Here is a 19,965-nt window from a genome sequence, read left to right as displayed (position 1 = left end):
TTACAACTGCCAATCTCACATTTTCCGGTAGAACACCCCTCAGTATAACCGGAAGTAATTGTGTCATCAGGACGTGGCAGTCATGGGACTTCAAGTTTTGGATTTTCTTCTCTTTCACATTTATTATGCCCTGTATATTTGAGGAGTACCCAGACGGGACCTTGATACTGTTCAAGCAATCGAACATACTTTCCTTCTCCTCTTTGCTCAGATTATAGCTGGCAGGTTTTAAATAGTGGCATCCTTTGTCTCTCTTCTCGGGTTGCAAGCCTTGTCGTCCAGCTAGCTGCTGCATGTCGCGCCTTGCTTCCAATGTATCTTTTGACTTACCATACACTCCCAGAAAGCCTAGTAGGTTCACGCAAAGATTCTTCGACAGATGCATCACATCAATTGCGTTGCGAACCTGTAAGACTTGCCAATAAGGTAGGTTCCACATTATAGACTTCTTCTTCCACATTGAAACATGTCCCTGGTCATCCTTCGGAACAGGTTGGCTACCGGGACCCTTTCCAAATACTACATTCACATCCTTGATCATCGAGAACACACGCTTTCCATTACGGAACAGAGGCTTAGGACGAGTTTCGGGCTCTCCTTTGAAATGCTTCCCTTCGGTTCTTAGGGGGTGATTGGTAGGAAGGAATCGGCGATGGCCCATGTATACGCACTTCTTACAGTGTTTCAAATAAATGCCATCGGTTTCATCATAACAGTGGGTGCAAGCCATGTATCCCATGTTCGACTGTCCAGAAAGTTTTGCAAGTGCAGGCCAATCATTGATGCATACAAAAAGCAAAGCTCGGAGGTTGAAAGACTCCTGTTTATACTCATCCCACACATGTACTCCTTCTTCTTTCCAGAGCAGTAAGAGATCATCCATCAAGGGTTGCAGGAACACATCAATATCGTTGCCAGGTTCTTTTGGCCCTTCTATAAGCACCGGCATCATGATGAACTTTCGCTTCAGGCACAACCAAGGAGGAATGTTGAACATACATAGGGTCACGGGCCATGTACTATGAGCGCTGCCAAACTCACCGTACGGATTCATTCCATCCGCACTTAGAGCAAATCTTATATTCCTTGGGTCGTTGTCAAATTGAGGATACTCTCGGTTAAGGTTTCTCCACTGGGACCCATCTGCTGGGTGTCTGATCATGTGATCCTCCTTACGGTCTTCTTTGTGCCACCGTATCAACTTAGCGTTATCCTTGTTTTTGAAAAAGTGCTTCAGACGTGGTATTATAGGGAAGTACCACACCAACTTTGCAGGAAATCTCTTCTTTACCGGCTGCCCATCAACATCACCTGGATCATCTCGCCTGATCTTATACCGCAATGCGCTACAAACAGGACAAGCTTCCAAGTTCTCGTATTCGCCGCGATACAGGATGCAGTCGTTAGGACATGCGTGAATCTTCTGCACGTCCAATCCAAGAGGGCAAACCATCTTTTTAGCTTCGTATGTTGTTGACGGCAGTTCATTACCCTCAGGAAGCATGTTGTTTACAATCTTTAATAGCTCACCAAATCCCTTATCGGTGACACCATTAGTTGCCTTCCATTTCAGCATCTCTAGCGTGGTACCCAACTTCTTCTGCTCCGGTTTGCAACTAGGGAACAACGGCCTTTTATGATCCTCCAACATCTTCTCGAACTTTAATGCCTCCTTCACAGTTTCACTGTCTTTCTGTGCATCAAGCAACGCCTGACCTAGCTCGTCAGGTGACTCCTCTTGTGCAACATTTGCTTCACCCTCGTCCATTGGTTCATCTTGAAAGCCACCTGCTTCATGAACCCATGCCCAATCTGGAAGATTGTTATCACCATCGTCATCTTCTTCATTATCTTCCATCATAACTCCAACTTCGCCGTGCTTAGTCCAAAGGCTATAGTTACTCATGAAACCATTCAAGGCCAGGTGATTCCATAGAGTATCTCTTTTTCGGAATTCCTTTTTATTTTCGCAAACACTGCATGGACAATACATTAAACCCTTTGGCGACCTATTTGCCATTGCCGCCTTGAGAAAAGAATCTAAACCCTGAATCCACGCTGAGGTGCTCCGGCTTCCGTGCATCCATTGCCGGTCCATCTGTACAAATTAAAAAAAAATCATGCTCATTATCCCTAAAAAGTAAAAACAGGTTACTATGAAGTAATTCAAAAAAAAATGTAAATGTGTCATAGGCCACCTATTTAGTAAATTTAAACTAAATAGCAAAATAAATTGGCACAATAACATATACACATGTCACCATGAAATAATTCAAAAAAATCATTCTAAATGGGTGATAGTCAAACTATATAGTAATCATTCTCTAAAAAGCAACAAATCAATTCTTCCTTGCTCAAATTAATGAATAAATTAATAAATCATGCCAATTTTCCCTCATCCTTAAAATCCTTAAAATTTTGCATAATAACATATACACATGTCCCCGTGAAATAATTCAAAAAAATCATTCTAAATGTGTCATAGTCAAATTATCTAGAAAACCTTCTCTAAAAAGTAACAAATTGATTCTATTTTGCTCAAATTAATGAACAAATCGGAAAATTATGCTCATTTTTCCTCAACCTTAAAATCACTATTTTCTTTATCTAGAAAGCATGAAACAAAGAATAAACACCGTGAAAAGAAGAGTGAAAGAAGCTACTAACCTTTGGTGCGCTTGGATGGGTGAAATCCTCACAAATTTGGAGGGAAATGGGCAGCACCTCCCCTCTAACATGCCATGAGAGAGAGGAGGAGCTCGGCCAAATGAAATGGTCGAGCTGGGGAAGAAGGAGTGCCTGGCTTATGCGGGGCAAGTTAGTGCCGGTTGGTGGATTTAGCCGGCACTAAGTGTGTACGTTTAGTGCCGGCTAGAACTACCAGCCGACACTAACATGCAATTGACCAAGTTAGTGCCGGCTAGATTTCCCAGCCGGCACTAACGTGTCTCTTGACCGTTGTGGCAGACGGGCTGACCGTTGGGGGATGGCACGTTAGTGCCGGCTGGAGTGTCTAGCCGGCACTAACGTGCCCGCTTTGTACGGTTCATGCACGTTAGTGCCGGCTCCAATTGGACCGGCACTAACGTGCTGGTACCAATGTACCATTCTCCAACAGTGAGACGAGTCCTTGTCAACCCACCCTTTTTTTAGCTAGGCCTTGCAAGCGTGCGTGCGCTTGGGTGATACTACTTAGCGGCAACTTGCTAAGTCGCATGACAGGGCATGCACGTGTGTGTATGGTGCATGGCGTTGATCTTTTATTTTTTTTCTTTTGGGTCGGCCCCCCCGACGGACGGATGGAGCATGTAGGAACTGAACTGGTCAGAGAAGTACTCGTCGTGTTCTGCTCCGCAAAGTAGTGTCACCAATGGGCTCAGGATGCATTGTAAAACTCCTTTTATTTTTAACGAAATACTTGTCCAAAATCAAGTTCTCGAAAAAAATTCAGAACACAGCCCTATAGATCTATAGATGATGCCCCCCCCCCCCCCCCCAAACACACACGCACACACTCTTCCATAAATCCCAGGCTACAGCTTCCTTACTAGACTCAGTACTTTGGTATGGAAGTATGGACTGACCAATATGTATTTGCTACTGCAGGCTCGCCATTTTCATGCATGCGTCCCCTCCCTCATCTCCTGTACGCTACAAATACGCGTTCAGCGTGACATCACCACACTCGCCAGTTTCCTTGCTCCGTCTACTTCTCTGTGTGCAATTCTATACCCGAGCAAATGCTGCCGCGCCTTGACCGAGCCTGACGCACCTCGTGCAGGTCCAGCGCCGCCCTTCGTCCTCACTCACTCACGCACGCACGACCCGCCGCTATACGTAACGTACGTAGACACATCGCCCTCGTCACGCGACTGCCACGGCACGCTGCTAGCGGCGCAGCGGGGACACGTCGCGCCACGAGAAGTGGGGCGACAGACACGGCGCTGCACAGGCTAAGCTAGCAGCGGGCGGAGACGTACATAGGCCGTGCCAAGCCGCCAGGCACGGGCCACGACGCCGCGGCCGCGCACGCACCACCCAGAGCCGGAACCCTCGCTAGCTCCGCCGTCCGGCTGCCAGGAGCGTCGGCATCCGGCCGGGAGATTTGACGGGATCGATCGGCGGCCTGCTGGAGGCTGGAGCTTCAGACACGGAAAACCATGCGCGGGTCTCTGGCCTCTGGTCTGCGCGCGTGGGCGTCGCGGCCGGGCGGTCGTCGTCGTCGTCGTCGTCCCCGCGGCCTCGCGCGCCGTCCCGTCCGACGTAACCCGGCGGACCCCGGTCCGGCCGGACCCATGCCGCCATGCGTCGTTGCTTGCCTTTGCCTGCCGTCCCACCAGGTCGATGCCCGAGCCGTGCGCCACCCACTCCACAGTCCACACCGCCGCCCCCGTGGCCACGACGGGCACCTTCGACTTGTCTCGGTCCATAACTCATGGATCGATGATCACCGATGGACAGGCGACCGATGCGGCCCCGTTCCCTAACGCGCGACTGCTGGCTCGTGAATGGCGAGCCGTCGAGTCCGATCGACGCACGGAAGCGGAGGCCGGACAGGGTAGGCGCGCGCGCAGACAAGGAAGGAAAGCGTTGAGTTGAGGCCCGCCGGCGAGGTGACTGCAGCCGGCGGTTGGCTTTCTTTGCTAGTGTTGAGAGCGACGGCCTGACCAGGCAGGGGGGGCCTGGATAAAATCAGGGCTCCATGGACCCCCGTGTCTCTTGAGTTTTGACTCCGGCTGCATTTGACCTGCACGCGTCTTGTCTTCCTTCTAAACAAAAATGTCGGTACGTGCCTCGGCGTTAGAGCTGGGACTTGGGTTGCGCTATTTTTGGACGAGCTGCAGCGCGATCATTTAACACGACCTAAAACATGACATGGCACAAAATATTTTTGGCCGTGACGGCACAGCACAAGCATTGTGCCATGGTTAGCACGGCCTACATTTTGGACTGTGCTCAGGCTGTCATGGTACAAAAACTGCCCGTCAGCCCATACGTAGCCCGTTGTTCTATTATGGTAGTTAATCTTCCTTTTTAATTACTAATAGCAATTAACATGTTGCTAGTTCCTAAGAGTTTGAGTGCCCTTTTTATTTATGTAATCACAACCTATATAAGTACTTGCATTCTCCTTCTTCTTCTTATATGATATGCAGCACTCCTGGCCTTGACTTCAAAAAAAATATTAATAGCAATTATGGAAGAAAATGTTCATTCTAGAAAATCACGTAATTTTCCTACCATCTATAGTTTATGTGCTTCCTAATTGCAATAGTAACATTTCTTCATAGATGCATATATAATCTAATTGCAAGTATTTAGAGGGCCGTGTTTGGGCTAGCACGACATGAAAATGTGCCAGCATGCCGTGGCTTGGTAAATTTTTTTTCATATCATCTATAGTTTATGTGCTTCCTAATTGCAATAGTAACATTTCTTCATAGATGTATATAGAATCTAATTGCAAGTATTTAGAGGGTCGTGTTTGGGCTAGCACGGCATGAAAATGTGCCAGCGTGCCGTGGCTTGGTAAAAAAACTTATCGTGCCAGCACAGTACTATGTGCGACCGTGCTTAGAAATCTAGGCCGACACGGCAGGGACGAGGTAGCCGTGACGCCCGGCCCAAGTCCCAGCTCTACTCAGCATCATCGTCAGCATATGCTTATTAGTAAGAAGGTCGCAGTCTTTAACTTGCTCTGCACCAAAAAAGAAAAAAAAAAGAGAGCCATCGAGGGTATTTGTGTATTTGTGTTGCCTTGGGAGAAAGAACAAAGAACAAAAGACGCTGAAAGAGCCCGCGGACAATGTGATCGGTGTCCCTACGCATGCATGCAGCACCCTTGACACGCTGCGTGGTCTCTCGTTCATCCATCCGATCCGTTCGATCTGATCGAAGGGACACAACAAAACCACCTTACCGTTGAAGCTGCGTCAACAACCATTGTCTACTACTGGCCCATCCTTACGTGGCCTGCTTTGGTCCCATCCACTGACATTTGCAGCTTTGATGCGGACGTCAGCAACCATGACAGCTGCTTGTGTCCATTGGTCTCTCAGTACGAAGTTTGAGAGATCAGATAACCAGGCGCAAAGAGCCTATAATGAGCATTTTGGGCTCCTCACGAGTCAGTGAGTCACGCAACTCACATGACTTAAAAGGAGCTAAGCTGGAAGCGATTCTAGACGTAGGATTAGCTATAGAACTAGACCTTATAAGCAATTACAATAGTACAAGTTTATTCAAAATTAAGAGCTGGATCAGATTTAAAAATAGAAACCCGTATTGGCACAGCCCCACCAAAAAATTACTAAAATTTTGTGATCTCATTGTAGCCATGCCATTGCATATAGATGCATCTCTGCCATATATATAGGCTGAGAAATTGTCACCATAGTTTTTTTTCAACTGTATATTTCTTCTACCCCCTAACTTGTATCAGAAATTTTTGTAGCCATTAAGTTTGTGCCAAGTACATTACTTTGGAATATTGCCTTTTTTTGTCAAAGAAAAAAAAAAGAGTAACTCCTGCAAGGAGGTGTCTCCGGCGAGCCGCAAGTGGACCCAGCGAGGGCGGGGCCCCACATTTCAGAGAGAATAGAAAGGACAAAAAGAAACCTCACGTCCCACGCGGCCACGCCTCCCACCCCGCGCTCGCTCTCTCGCTGCCGCGCGCGGCGCGCTACTTATCCCCGGCCTCTCCGCCCTGAGCCGCCTTGGTTTTCGCTCTGGTCCCCGGCCACCACGCCGCGCCGCCCCTGCTCCACCTCGCCCCTCCAAAGCAGTCCTCCTCCTCGTACCAGCGCATAGATCCTTCTCCGCCAGCCAGCGCGGCGGGGCCATGGGCCGGCGCAGGTTCCGGCTCGCCGACATGATGCCCAACTCCTGGTTCTACAAGCTCCGCGGCATGCGCCGCGCGCGGGGCCACGCGGGCGGGGCCGCGAGCGCAATGCCGCCGCCACCGTCGCCGTCGCCGTCGCCGCGGACGGCGAGGGCCGCGTCGTCTCCGCGGCGCGGGCCCGCGGCGCTCCCGCACAGGACGTCGTACTACTACCCCACCCGGGACCGGGAGCTCCCGGCCCCGCGGCCGAGGCCCGCCGCCGACACGGAGGAGGATCGTGAGCTCCCCCACCTGGAATCTCCTCACACCTACTGCCCCTCCAGCGCCGGCCTGGAGGCTTTGGGCGCCGTGGTGCGCGACGCTCCCCAGCGCCGGCGGGACATGTACGTGGGGCGCGACGGCAGCGACGACGACGACGAGGTCCGCAGGCCGACGGTGACCGCGCCATCGGAGGACAGCCTGAGCGGCGGCGGCAAGGTGATAGCTTCGGACACGGACATCGTCATCGACCTCCGTGGCGAGGGCACCGCCGAGCGGGTGCTCCGGTCGATCGTGACCAAGCCGGCGAGAAGGGAGGTGGTCCGGTACGAGCTGAAGGACTGGCACGTCGACGGCGGCGAGGCGACGCCGAGAGCCAGCTCTGCCTCGGAGCAGGGCAGCAGGGGCCACCCGAGGCGGTCGTCCGTCTCCACGGGGTGCCGCCTCAGGACGCGCGTCAACACCCCGCGGCTGGCGTCCGCCAGAACCAGGAAGAGCAAGCCGGCGACGCCGCCAGCGTCGCCGCGGAAGAAGACGACGCCAGCGCCCCCGCCCCCGCCGCCGCTCGCGGAGAGCTTCGCGGTGGTGAAGGCGTCGGCCGACCCGAGGCGCGACTTCCGCGAGTCGATGGAGGAGATGATCGCGGAGAAGGGCATCCGCGACGCGGCCGACCTGGAGGACCTGCTGGCCTGCTACCTCGCCCTCAACGCCGCCGAGCACCACGACCTCATCGTCGAGGTGTTCGAGCAGATCTGGGCGGGCCTCGCCGCCGGCGCCTACCCGTGATGAGCGAAAGACGACGACGGCCATGGATGAGGTCGTCACGTCACGTCACCCCGTCGTGCTCCGGCTGCATGCTCGATCAGTATGCGTCCATTCCCAGCCGCGGATTAACTAGCATTAGTTCTTGACTCGTTGTTAATTAAATTAATGGCCGCAATGAGAAAGAAGTTAAATAAATCTTGGCTCGATCCGCGAAAGGTTTGGTTCTTTCCCTTGCTCGGCGCCGGCGAGCGTGATCCCTCTCGCTGGCGTGCTCGGTCGCGTGCGCGGCACTGCGCTGCGCGAGCTTTGCTTTCTAGCTCGAGCGTCACTCGCGTGAACAGAACAAGCTAGTAGACACAAGTACAGCTGCAGGCTGCACTGGACACCACCAGTTATTACAGTTACTACTTACTACTGATCTGGACAATCGCTGCGATCGATCTCAAATTAAATCCAGGTGAATCGAGCCGACGTTTTGCTTTGCCTTGTCGTTGTTACGTAAAGGTTGGGGCTGGTTCGCTGGAACTCTAAAAAAAAATCGAGGCCCAATTGTAGCGTCTAGTGAGACACAAGTAGCTAGCATTTGCATTGAGATTTTTTTTGCGCAGTAATCTGAGTGTAAAGACTCGTTGCAGTAGTCTATGATGTCAGTCTAGGAGACACGGCACTGTGCGCAGGCATTGTGCTGAAGATGCCGTGGCATGGAAACGAAACTGCTGGCCTGCCTGGAAGATACCAACGTCTCGAGCCTCTTACCTCTGGCTTAGCCTGGACCCGGCCGGCTGAGGCACAAACCGTATGTGCAGGAGCAGGACATACGCCGAGAGCCTCGAGCGGTCGGTGCGTACAGGCTTGGGGTTTTCACAAACCAAAGGCCTTGTTTGGTTAGATGTCCCATCAAGTTTGCACAAAAAGACGAACGTCTGCATGAAGTATTAAATGAAGTCTATTTGCAAAACCTTTTCAGGGATGAGTGTAACTTTTCGAGATAAATCTAATGAGCCAAGTTTCATCATGATTGGCTACAGTGATGCTACAGTAACCGCGCTCAATCATCCTCCAATCGTGCGGTCAAAGGCCTCATTTGCTAGAGCAACTGCTACAGTACCATAGTTGTGGAGATAATTTTATAATTAAACTTTATTTAATACCTCTAATTAGTGGTCAAAGCATCGTTTCTCTCTCATCAAAATATTTTCACATCTCAACCAAACATGGCCTTTACTCCGTGTCTCCTTGTACGCTCGGCAACGCCGCGTCCATGTGATCTCTACTTGGGCGGCAGCGCCAACCAGGGGCACCCCCCGGCTACAGAGATGCTAGCGGGAGTACCGGCAGATACTGCACTGTATGTCTCTGTACGACGCTAAATGCCCCCAGGTCCTGGTTGTGACGGTTGAATCCCGGACTGTGTGATCGCCGGGATCTTCCCGATCCTTACAAGCCGCGGACTGTGGCCGCAGCTGTGGCTGCCCCAGGTAGGCCCCTAGGAGTAGGCCTACAATGCAACAGCTTCTGCCAAAATGGAGAAGCCACCGATCTGTAAGTTTCAACTCATACAGGAAGCAACACAGGTGAGGAACCCACGCTCAGACTCTCCAGAGATCTACGGATAACCAGTGGCAATTACACAGACAAATTCAGCAGCCACACTGATGCCGGGGAGTGACTAGTTGTACGGGCCGGGTTTCCCCCCTCGTGGCGCCTACAGTAATAAGCCAGTAGCCACACCACGGTCTCGTCTCGTGTTCGTACATGAACGCGACGTGCTCGAGCCTCGAGCCTTGTCCCCGTGCGTTTGGCCGGGACTTCCTCCAAGTCAACACACACGCGCGCGCGCGCACATGTACGTGCACGCGGCGGCAGTGCCGAGCAGCGCCCTCTCACATCTCGCAGCGCACGGCCGCGCAGTGCCCCAGGGCAGGGCGCCAGGTCCGCCGGCCGGGCCACACGCCCACACCCGTGGCCGAAGCTTCCATGGACCCAGCGGTCACAGCCTCACAGTCGCAGGCGCAGCGACAAGGTGCGCGGCAGCATGCTGTCCGTCATCGGCCCGGCTCGCCGCTCGCTTCGGCCCGAGCAGGGCCGGCCGCCCCGTCGCCGGGAGTATCGCTCTCGCGTCGCGTCGGGTCAGCAACTCCAATAGATTAATTTTCCATTTTCCTTTTTGTTATTATATAGGGATTTTTTTTTCAATTTCAACATATACGAAAGAAGTGCTTCAGCAGATTGATTTTCCCACTTTCTATATGGAAAGAGAGATGTGATGTCTCTCCTTTCTATTGAGGATTGAAGAGAAATTATTGGAGATTAAAAAAAATAAAGAGAAAAAGGAGATGGAAAATAGTTCTTTCAATATCAATCCCCTGTATGGAGAAAAAGAGAAAGTGAAAAGAGGAAAGGAAATATCGATCTGTTTTGACAATTGACATCGCGGTCTCCGTGGACAGTCAAACCGAGAGCCCTGTCGCGGACAGGGACGGCGCGCGGTGACACGGCGCGGCAAGTTGCCGCCGGTAGGTGGCATGTCGCTCGTGCGACGACGGATAGGCGGGGCGGGCCTCGTCCGAAGGCGGTGGCTGGCTGGCGCCCGTGCGGCGGCGGCGGCGGCCAGCGAATCCGCGCTCCGGGCTGTGGGGCCGGCCGGGGCGCGCGCGCGCGTGTGGGTGTGTACGGCCGGACACGGGACACCACCGCGCGGGGCCGATCCTGGCGACAGGGACTCCGGGCCGCGTCGCGGATTCGGGGTTCGCTTTCAGCGGCGCGTCTCCCTCTCAGTCTCTCTCGCAGCGCGGCGCGGCGCGGCGAGGCGAGGCTAGGCGTCAACCTTGCTGGGCCTGCTCGGGTGAACGGCGTTAGCTATCATCTCGCTGGTCCACGGTGACGACGCTGACGCGAGGAGAGCGCATTCGTGCTCCGGAACGCAACGGAACGGGGGAGCTGGCCGAGATGACAGGAGTTAAGCGTGCGCGAACGGAAGTGAAAAGCTTGGTCGCAAAGGAAACATGGAAGGCGTCAGCGGACGAGAAACCAACGAACTGAGAAGCAGCCGGCAGCTGCCAGCAGGGGGAGAAAGAGAGAGGGATGGAAAAGAGTCCAAGAGCAGGTGATAGATAGAGCAGTGAGGGCACACTGCGACAGTGGTAACTGGAAAGGGTTCTGTCCTAACCCGAGTCAATTCCTTGCTTGGGGCTTGGGCAGCGGAAAAGGAAGGAAGAAGCAAACAAAGACCGGATGGGGGCAAAAGAGAGATGGGGCGAATGATTGCGGACCAGCAATGATCAGCATGGCACACGAGGGGGGGCGGCGGGGGACCCGAGCTAACAAGCAAGCAGCGACCGCGGCGGCCGTGTGGCAGCGCGCCGGGCCGCCGGCGCCAGGTTCTCCTGCGTCGCCCCGCCTTCCTTAGGCCCGGTCCGCCGCCGGTCCCATGCCGACGACTCCTCGGCCCGGGGCCCGGGGGGCCTTGGAGGGAGCGGGACCAGACGCACGCCGCCGCGCGCGGTCGCTGGCTCGGCTTCGCGGCGGCGCTCCGCGACGAGCCGGCGAGGGAGCGCCCCACACTCTCCCACCCCCACGCCGCGTCGTTTCGTCCTCCGTCCCTCTGGCCCCAGGGGCTGGGCCAGCGCGCCTGTGCTTCGTCCCTAGTAGGTACTACTAGTAGCAGCTATGACGTCGTCTTCTTGCAACTCACCTTGCACCGGTGGCCGGCCGGCAGAGGTGGTTGGTAAGCCGCCCGAGAGGGCTAGGCGCCTCGGCATGTTGGCGGCGAAGTCGTTGGCTCGCCGGCGCGACAGTGGATGGCGGCGCAACGGTACAAGAGGTGCAGGGGACGCCGCCACTGCTGCTGATGCCTGCGTGCACTGCAGATTACAGTAAGAGTTGACAGCCAGGCACGGCCACGGTGAGCAACCATGCATCAGATGAATCCAGAGAAGGGAACTAGAAACATGGCGCGGCGTTGCCGCGCTTGTTGACCTCCAATGAAGATTGGAGATTTACATTGGGTGCATGGAGTTTGAATATAGTTTATGCATAATATACAGTACTTTGACTTGTTGATTGTAGTTGATGTGATACTTGCTGCGGTCACAAATATGTATTTCCATACAAGATATTAAGGTTCTTTAGTGTCAGTGAAGTATAGTAGTCACTAATATGGAAGTTTACACTCTTGCTAATGGAGTTATGCCTATGAAAGCAGCATGGATATATATAAATTTTGAGATTAACATATGTTCAGAATATTTAATAACAAACTGCTTATTGAGTACATATACTAAAGCTCCAAGATTTGGAGCGCTGCCGTGAGTCGCGGCCCCACGTGGGCCCGGCGGCACTGTTCATGCGGGGGGGGACTGTTCATGTGGGCCCGGGCACTGTTCATACTAAATAATAATATTGAAGTACTGTTCATGTGGGCCCGGGGCACTGTTCATAATAAAAAATAATAAAAAATATAATTCATAATAAAAAATAATAGAATTGTAAAAAAAACATGTGGCCCCCACGTGTTTAAATGTTTAGTTTTTCTTTATACACAAAAATAAAAAAAAATTGTATACTACATTCACCTCTATTACTTATTGGATTTTGTTTTCACTTTGTAAACTCGCAAAATATAATTGAATCATCCATTCATTCCTAATCTTATGATTTTTTCTACCAAAACACTCACATCTATTACTTATTGGATTTTATTTTCACTTTGTGAACTCACAAAATATAATTGAATCATACATTCATTCCTAATCTTATGATTTTTTCTACCAAAATTAATAATTAGTGCAAGCTAATCCATCAATTATATCTGTTAACATACAAAAAATGAATTCATACATGTACTATTTATACAGAATCCACGTGGGTCCTGTGTGCTATTCAGGTGATACCCACATAATATTCAATTGAAATTCATTCATAAAATATGTTTAATTATTTATTTACACGAACATAATAAACATCAATTACATCTACATGTGCTAGCCCCTACTACTTAATAGATTTTAATTCGCAAAATATAATTGTATGACAATTCATGAATACTTATTGGATTTTGTTTTCACTTTGTGAACTCGCAAAATATAATTGAATCATCCATTCATTCCTAATCTTATGATTTTTTCTACCAAAACATTCACATCTATTACTTATTGGATTTTGTTTTCACTTTGTGAACTCATAAAATATAATTGAATCATCCATTCATTCCTAATCTTATGATTTTTTCTACCAAAATTAATAATTAGTGCAAGCTAATCCATCAACTATATCTGTTAACATACAAAAAATGAATTCCTACATGTACTATTTATGGAGAACCAACGTGGGTCCTATGTGCTATTCAGGTGGTACCCACATAATATTCAATTGGAATTCATTCATAAAATATATTTAATTATTTATTTACACGAACATAATAAACATCAATTACATCTACATGTGCTAGCCCCTACTACTTAATGGATTTTAATTCGCAAAATATAATTGTATGACAATTCATGAACTATACCTACTACAAATTACTAAATTTTTCTTTTACCCTACCAAAATCAATAATAAATATAAATCAATTCACCTACCGTACCTACTAACATAAAACAAAAAAAAACCTAAAAATATATATATCTATACATTTAGCGTGCTCTCAGACTTTAAACTACTATAGCTATGTACTTTAACTTTCAGACTTCATTCAATACATCAACATATTGTTAAAATACATCAACACGATATTGCTTTAACTATAGCACATAATAATATATTTTTATTATAATTTTAGATCAAACCTTTTGCTACAGGCGCGCATAGCGCGCCAACCTACCTAGTTACATATATAGGGGCAGGGATCTAAATAGCCTTTGTGCCAAATGAGCCCACCATTGTCATCGAACAGCTTAAAATTTCTATTCCCTGCATTACACAAAGAAACTATGAAGTGTTTAGGATTTTGCAAAGCATAGGATGGTATTGCAACCTGAAAATAGAAATTTGCATTTTTATTGCCTCTATGATTGCAGCAATGCAGAATAACATCATATTTAATGAGGGACATGATGTTCTTTTGGCTTTTTGCTTAAAATGTCCTAAGATTCCTCGAAACTATAATCTGATCTGTATGTATAAAACTTTTTTGTTAAAGAAGGAATTGTGGTTGCTTATTTATATGCTTTAACAGTAGTGTTAGTTTTGCAAATCATGTGAGATTTTGTTATCCCAAATTTCTTTAGAAATCTTGCTCTGCTAAGAGGCATTATCATTGTCATATGTAGGTATATTTGAGAAGGTTTTGCATTCCTAAATCCTGATTATTTATCTTCATAGACAGCACCTACTATTTTCAGAATCTTTTTTTGACTCGTAAAGCAATTCAAACTCGTCCTATTTTTGAGAAAATTATTTTTTATGAAACCAATACAATTTTTACCCCTCTTTCGCTAAACTAATGGACAGTTATCATCTCGTTAATATTGTATTTATGAGCTATAGGCATTGAAATCAGACCAAACATGACCTCCTACAGTTTGGCTGTCTGCTGATGCAGTAGTTGGGTTTGTAAGAGCAAAGTAGGATGCATTTGAACCTGGGCAAACAGTTATCCAGGAAAGGAAATAAAAACTTGAGAAAAAGGTACCTTAATTACCAATGCAATGTTCTCTTGTGTTTTCCAAAGAAGGGTAATGCATAAATCTCACAGATGAGGGTTTAGTTATACTAATTTTCTTTCCTCTGGTGATATGGCGACTTTACCTAATAGTGTTAACTTGCTATGTCTTGTTCACGCATTCCTGTAGGAGCAGTAATTAGTGCTTTATTTTTTCGAATGAACTTTAACATTATTAAGTTTCAAGTATAACTAATTTTCTATTTTGGGGGTTCAGTAATAATGTAACATTGTGTAAATTGCAAATCATCTATTGTAGTAAATATAGTTTTCATGAAGGCATAACCAAAGACTCTAATGGAAAATTGGAATTCAAGCAAAGTGTGATAAAGAAAATGCGAGTCAGATACTTTTAGCTATTTCATCGAACAGCTAATATGCATGAAACTACTCATAACAAAAACGAAAACTGAAATCGATTGAGTATGCAGTTACGTGCCTGAGGTCAGGTGGTACACGTGCACCTTCATCACACATAGAGCTTCAATCATACGATGGCCTAAAGCCAAACAGAGAACAGCGAGGGGCACCAGTGCCGCTCGCCCTCACCGCTACCGCATCTGCGTGCCGTGGTGGTCGAGGCGCTTCCCCGCTGGCTGGCTGCACGCCTTCACGTCGGCATGCTCCTTGCCGCTGCTCCACTTGCGCGGCGCCATTGCGAGGCCCTCCTGTTGCCGCTGGCCGCTATGAGCGCGACGGCCTCGCCGCCGGACAGCATCCGTGGCCCGGGCGGTGCTGCTGTGGGGGACGCGCTCCACTGCCGGCTGCTTGCCGTGCCCGGTGGCGTGCCGTGATGCACGACCGCCCAGCCTACTCGTCCTTCCTCTTCTCCGACGGGGATTTAGGGGAGAGAAGTAGTGGCCGGTGGCCCGGTAGGGTAGGGCGCTGGCGACCTGCGTACCGGAGAGCCGGAGAGCTCCGAATGAAGCGCTAGCGCGATAGAGACGCTTCGCGATTACCCTTTCCGAACGCCAGATCAGAATCGCACGGGTGGAAAATAAAGGGCGACGTGGCCAAGCGAGGGCTCGATTTTAGCCCGATTCCAGGGTGGGCTTTCGTTTTTAGAGATTCCATCGTTGTGGGCTTAGCGGTCCTGGTCCTATTAGGCCGAAACGAAGGGTTAGGCCGTTAGGGTCTATGCTTATTGGGCCTTCTCCTTGGTGTACGTAGCAGGAAAATGCGGGCGCCTTTTCCCCCTTTTTTTCGGGGAAATAAATAGGGGAAAAGTAGAAATTCGGTTTTCACCTAATCACCTGTAGCGCATGCCATGTGTGTGGGCACAAATCAGTGTGCCCGTGCCCAAATTTAGTCGATGCGATTTGTATAGATGATAATATGAAATGGTATGTAAATCTATACTATAAGAAATCTAAACAATAGAAACACTTTTCACCAAGCAAAATCTACCCACCTATCTCACAGACCACCACTTCTAGATCCACATGTAAACACGAAGTGATTGACCAAAGTTCTGGTGAAGCAAAAACGGCGCCCAACTCTGTTGAATCGCGAGGGCGCACCCCCCTCCACCGTTTTTTTTTTTTCCACCGCGGCCTTTCCTGCCCACCTCTGCGTATGTGCGCTCCTATTGGCTGGATCACCCTCAATTCTTGGCATAACATTGTTTGCCTTCCAAAACTGGACGTCCAGCCCACAGATCGCGGAGCCTGCCGCGATCGCCACGCCGAGGACGTCCCGCCGCCGCGATCGCCCGCGGGTCTCCGTCACCATCCCACCTATCGCGCGCGGGTCACCGTCGCCATCCCGCCGGCGCGTGCCCTGTTCGTGATCCCGGCGAGTCGAAGCAAGGTGCCCTGTCCGCCTGGTCCGAGCCGAAGCAAGGTGCAGTGGCCGGCAGCAAGCCGAAGCAAGGTGCAGTCTCCGGGCGCTCTGTCCGCCTGGCCACGGGAAGCCGACCCCAGGTGGATCGCGGCCGGCGACTTTGCCTGCAGCCGTGACCCTCCGCCTGGTCGCTAGGGCAGGAGTCGAGGCAAGGAGGTCCCGGCGAGCGTGGAAAGGAGGTGAATCCATTCCTGTGGTAAGTAGCAAAATCGAACCCCGCCGACCTCCTCTCTCTATTCCCCTATTCCTTGGTCCCTATAGTGCCCTACATCACCGGCGATTTCGCCGCACGGTGACGCCGGCCACCATGGCTGCTGGGTGCGCGAGGCTGTGCTTGATAAATTCGAGGGGTGATAATATGTTCAATGGTAGGGTCATTGGCCTGTAAAACAGACAGCAGTGCGTTAAGAATATGCTTTGCTAGGCATCAATTAGGTCAATTTTAATGGTATGTTTGGATTATCATTAAGTAGGTCCATGCTTTTGTCTAAATGCTTATACAATCAATTATAGCACTCTTAGCAGAAAAAAAATGATATATGACTAGCAAGTCATGTAAGTACCATATTCAGAAAAAGAGTAACCCGCTCCATGGAACCATTCTCTTCAAAATCACGTTTGAAGAACTGGGCAGTTTCCATGTTCACTCCCATAGCAGCAAACACAATAGCAAAGTTGTCATCTACGCCACTCTGCAGGTTATAGAAAACAGAAACAGCAATTAAGCCGTAGTTGAACATGTAAATTCACACTCTACGCTCCACAAAAAATATTGCCCTCATAGAATAGAGAATTAGTGTATTAGGACCAATGAAATCTATACTTTCAGATATGGGAATATTGCCAGACACACCATAACCTACTTACGGCAACATATGAGCAGAATTCCTACCAGGCTATAAAATGTTAAGCCTATCCACCTTTATACGAGCGATTGCTTTTGTTTGTTAATTGCTTGCAGCTTTTTATATTGGGAATTTGGAAAATAGAGATTTTTTGGGTGGTGGATGGGGTTCGTAATTAGACATTGGCTACCTCTGCATGCTTGCCTTTCTCTAATGTCTTCACAAGGCCAGCCTGACGACAAATCTGAGCTGCAATTTCATTATGAGGTAGACCAGCAGCAGAAAAGAGAGGAATCTTTCGCCCATCGCCGAGGGAGTCCAACCACCTGCATCGGCCTTCGCCCACCGCCGAGCGGCGCCAACAAACACGGCCGTCCTCTACGTCGGAGGTCGATTCCGATGCGATGCTGATCTTCCAACCTACGCCGCGCTGACACGTCCCGCCCTAAAACGCGACGTTACGGCGAGCTTCGCTTCGTCCGGCCGACGCTCGGCGATGTCGCGCACAGTCGTTGATTAGAAGGTAAATCATACTTACCCTTGCTCCTTCACGGCGTAAACCCTAGCCTTATGTTTTTTCTGGTCATGTTTCCTGTGCGTTCACGTAGAACATAATTAGCGCCGCCACCAGACGCAGGACAACATCACGCTCTGGGCGGACGTTTGACGACCTCGCGCTGTACTTCAACGGCGCAACCAGGCCGCCGACCACCATCTACGCCCATGGCGCAATGCGGCAGCTACGACCATCGTGTTCCACTAGGGGACATAACGAACTCACAGATCCGACAACCTGTTTCTAGGAAAATGACAAGAGATTCAGAAAACGGTGAGTAATGATCATCTAATCGTCCACCTGCCTAATCGTGATATCCCCTAATTGTCCACGTCTGTGTTTTAGATGCTGATCTAAAAGCTGATAGGCGGAAAAAAGCAAGAGATCGTTATGCGAATATGCCACCAGAAAAGAAAGCAGAACTTAATGCAAAGAGAAGGCAAAACTATCAGTAAAAACAGACAGAGAAACGATCTCTAGGTTTGTTACATGTTGATTGATGTTATTTGTAATTTTCATGCCTAAATATATTGTGTGATGCATATAATATGAGAGTTGATTCCAGCAATGATGAATACACCCCAGTCAGGAGTGTCACATGTAGATGGGACCCCAAGTTTTAATGAGACACCTCGTTCTACCATGATCCACAGTGTTGCAACTGCAGGTTATGCATAATTTCTTGTACTTTAATTATGAAGAAAATGGGCACTTAATGTTTTTTACCGGTGATAGGACTGACAGGCTTTCTGTCTTCAGCATTGGGGCATGTGGATGCATCTACAATCTCGGCTGCTGGTGTTGCGGAAAGTGAGCAAGAATACGTGCTCATGGATCATCATGAAGCTAGTTTGTCCAATGTTATGTCACTAGCTATGTTATGGTAGATATATCTCATATATGGTGTGATACCTAAACAGTGATAGTTATTGATGTCAGCATTGACGGATACACCACATTCAGCAGTGTTACATGTTGATGGCATCTCATCTTTCATGAAGACACCACAGACGCCAGTTACCCCGTCGGTGGTTTAGCAGGTTTGTCCTCTTCTTAAAAACTTTATTTTTTGAAAGCATGACTAATAAGTCGGTCTGGTTGCAGGACTAACAGACTACCCACCTTCGGCACTGTTGCATGTGGGTGAATCTGCAGTTTACAATAGAACTTCTGGTTTAGGTGCAAACGAGCAATTTGAAGTGCCCATAAATCAACATGAAACTGGTATGTTGATTGATTACAATTAATTTTTATATAAAATATTCAATGGAGCTGCTGGTTTAGGTGCAAACGAGCAAATAGAATCGCCAATAATTCGACATGAAACTGTTTTGTTATTTGATTACAATTGATTCAGATGTAATCCGTTTCAATTCGGCGTGATTTATAATATATTCTATAACGATCACATGTAAAAGTAGCTTGTTTTCATTTTTTGAATTCCGTGTGCTTTAGAATATTTTTTAAACAGATGATGGTGCCACTATCTCGCCCAGAAGTGCAAGAAAACAAAAGAAAAGAGACATGGACCGAATTAGGTGGGCAATGACCTCAAATGAAAAAAGGGCTGAAATGAATGCCAGATGAAAGGAACAATATAATAGTAAAAAGAATGAAGGTCCGTCAGTATATGTTTTTTTTTCAAAATCTATAATATAATGTGCATTCAGATTTGTGTGTCATTATAAAATTCGTAATTCATAAAAAAAAACATTCACACAATACTATTTTTTGTTATCATTCAAAGTATTTGTATATGAACGTTCTGGTTTGTTCATGCTTTGCGACCAGGTGTAAACTTTGGGAAACAAAAATTTGACTCTGGTATTTGGGAACTTGATGATGGTTTGTTTGCCACACAAGCAGGTACTTTTTATTATATTTTTTAAACATGATACCCATTTGATTGGATATTACATGAAGGTTGAGCATGAAAATTAATTATTTTGGTGATGCAGAGGAGGATCTGGATTGCATGGCGCCAGATTGTGGCCCTGATCTTGATGATTTCACAGATGACGAAGCAAGAGTCTACCATGCTAATGGTATGGTTGTGCACCAATTTGATGAATTAGTATTCTAATGTGCATTGGTGGAATCTAAATATATACTTTGTAAATGACGCAGACATCAAGATCGTTTCGTTCAGGGAACCGGAAGTGGTTATCTTGGATAATGATCCTTATTCAAGAGC

The 19,965-nt window shown here is 48.6% G+C and overlaps 1 protein-coding gene across 1 annotated transcript; it reads left to right on the top strand.

Moving 5' to 3' along the window:
• Positions 1-6,673: 6,673 nt before the first annotated feature.
• Positions 6,674-8,092, top strand: LOC120698362 (transcription repressor OFP4-like). Its single transcript, XM_039981930.1, has one exon. It carries the CDS (start codon positions 6,842-6,844, stop codon positions 7,883-7,885), a length of 1,044 nt encoding a protein of 347 aa, XP_039837864.1. The 5' UTR covers positions 6,674-6,841; the 3' UTR covers positions 7,886-8,092.
• The last annotated feature ends 11,873 nt before the right edge of the window (positions 8,093-19,965 follow it).

This window comes from Panicum virgatum, chromosome 3K (assembly GCF_016808335.1).
Source record: "Panicum virgatum strain AP13 chromosome 3K, P.virgatum_v5, whole genome shotgun sequence".
Lineage (NCBI taxonomy): Eukaryota > Viridiplantae > Streptophyta > Magnoliopsida > Poales > Poaceae > Panicum > Panicum virgatum.
The sequence above is the reverse complement of the archived record's forward strand: the minus strand, read 5'-3'. Positions and strand labels throughout refer to the sequence as shown.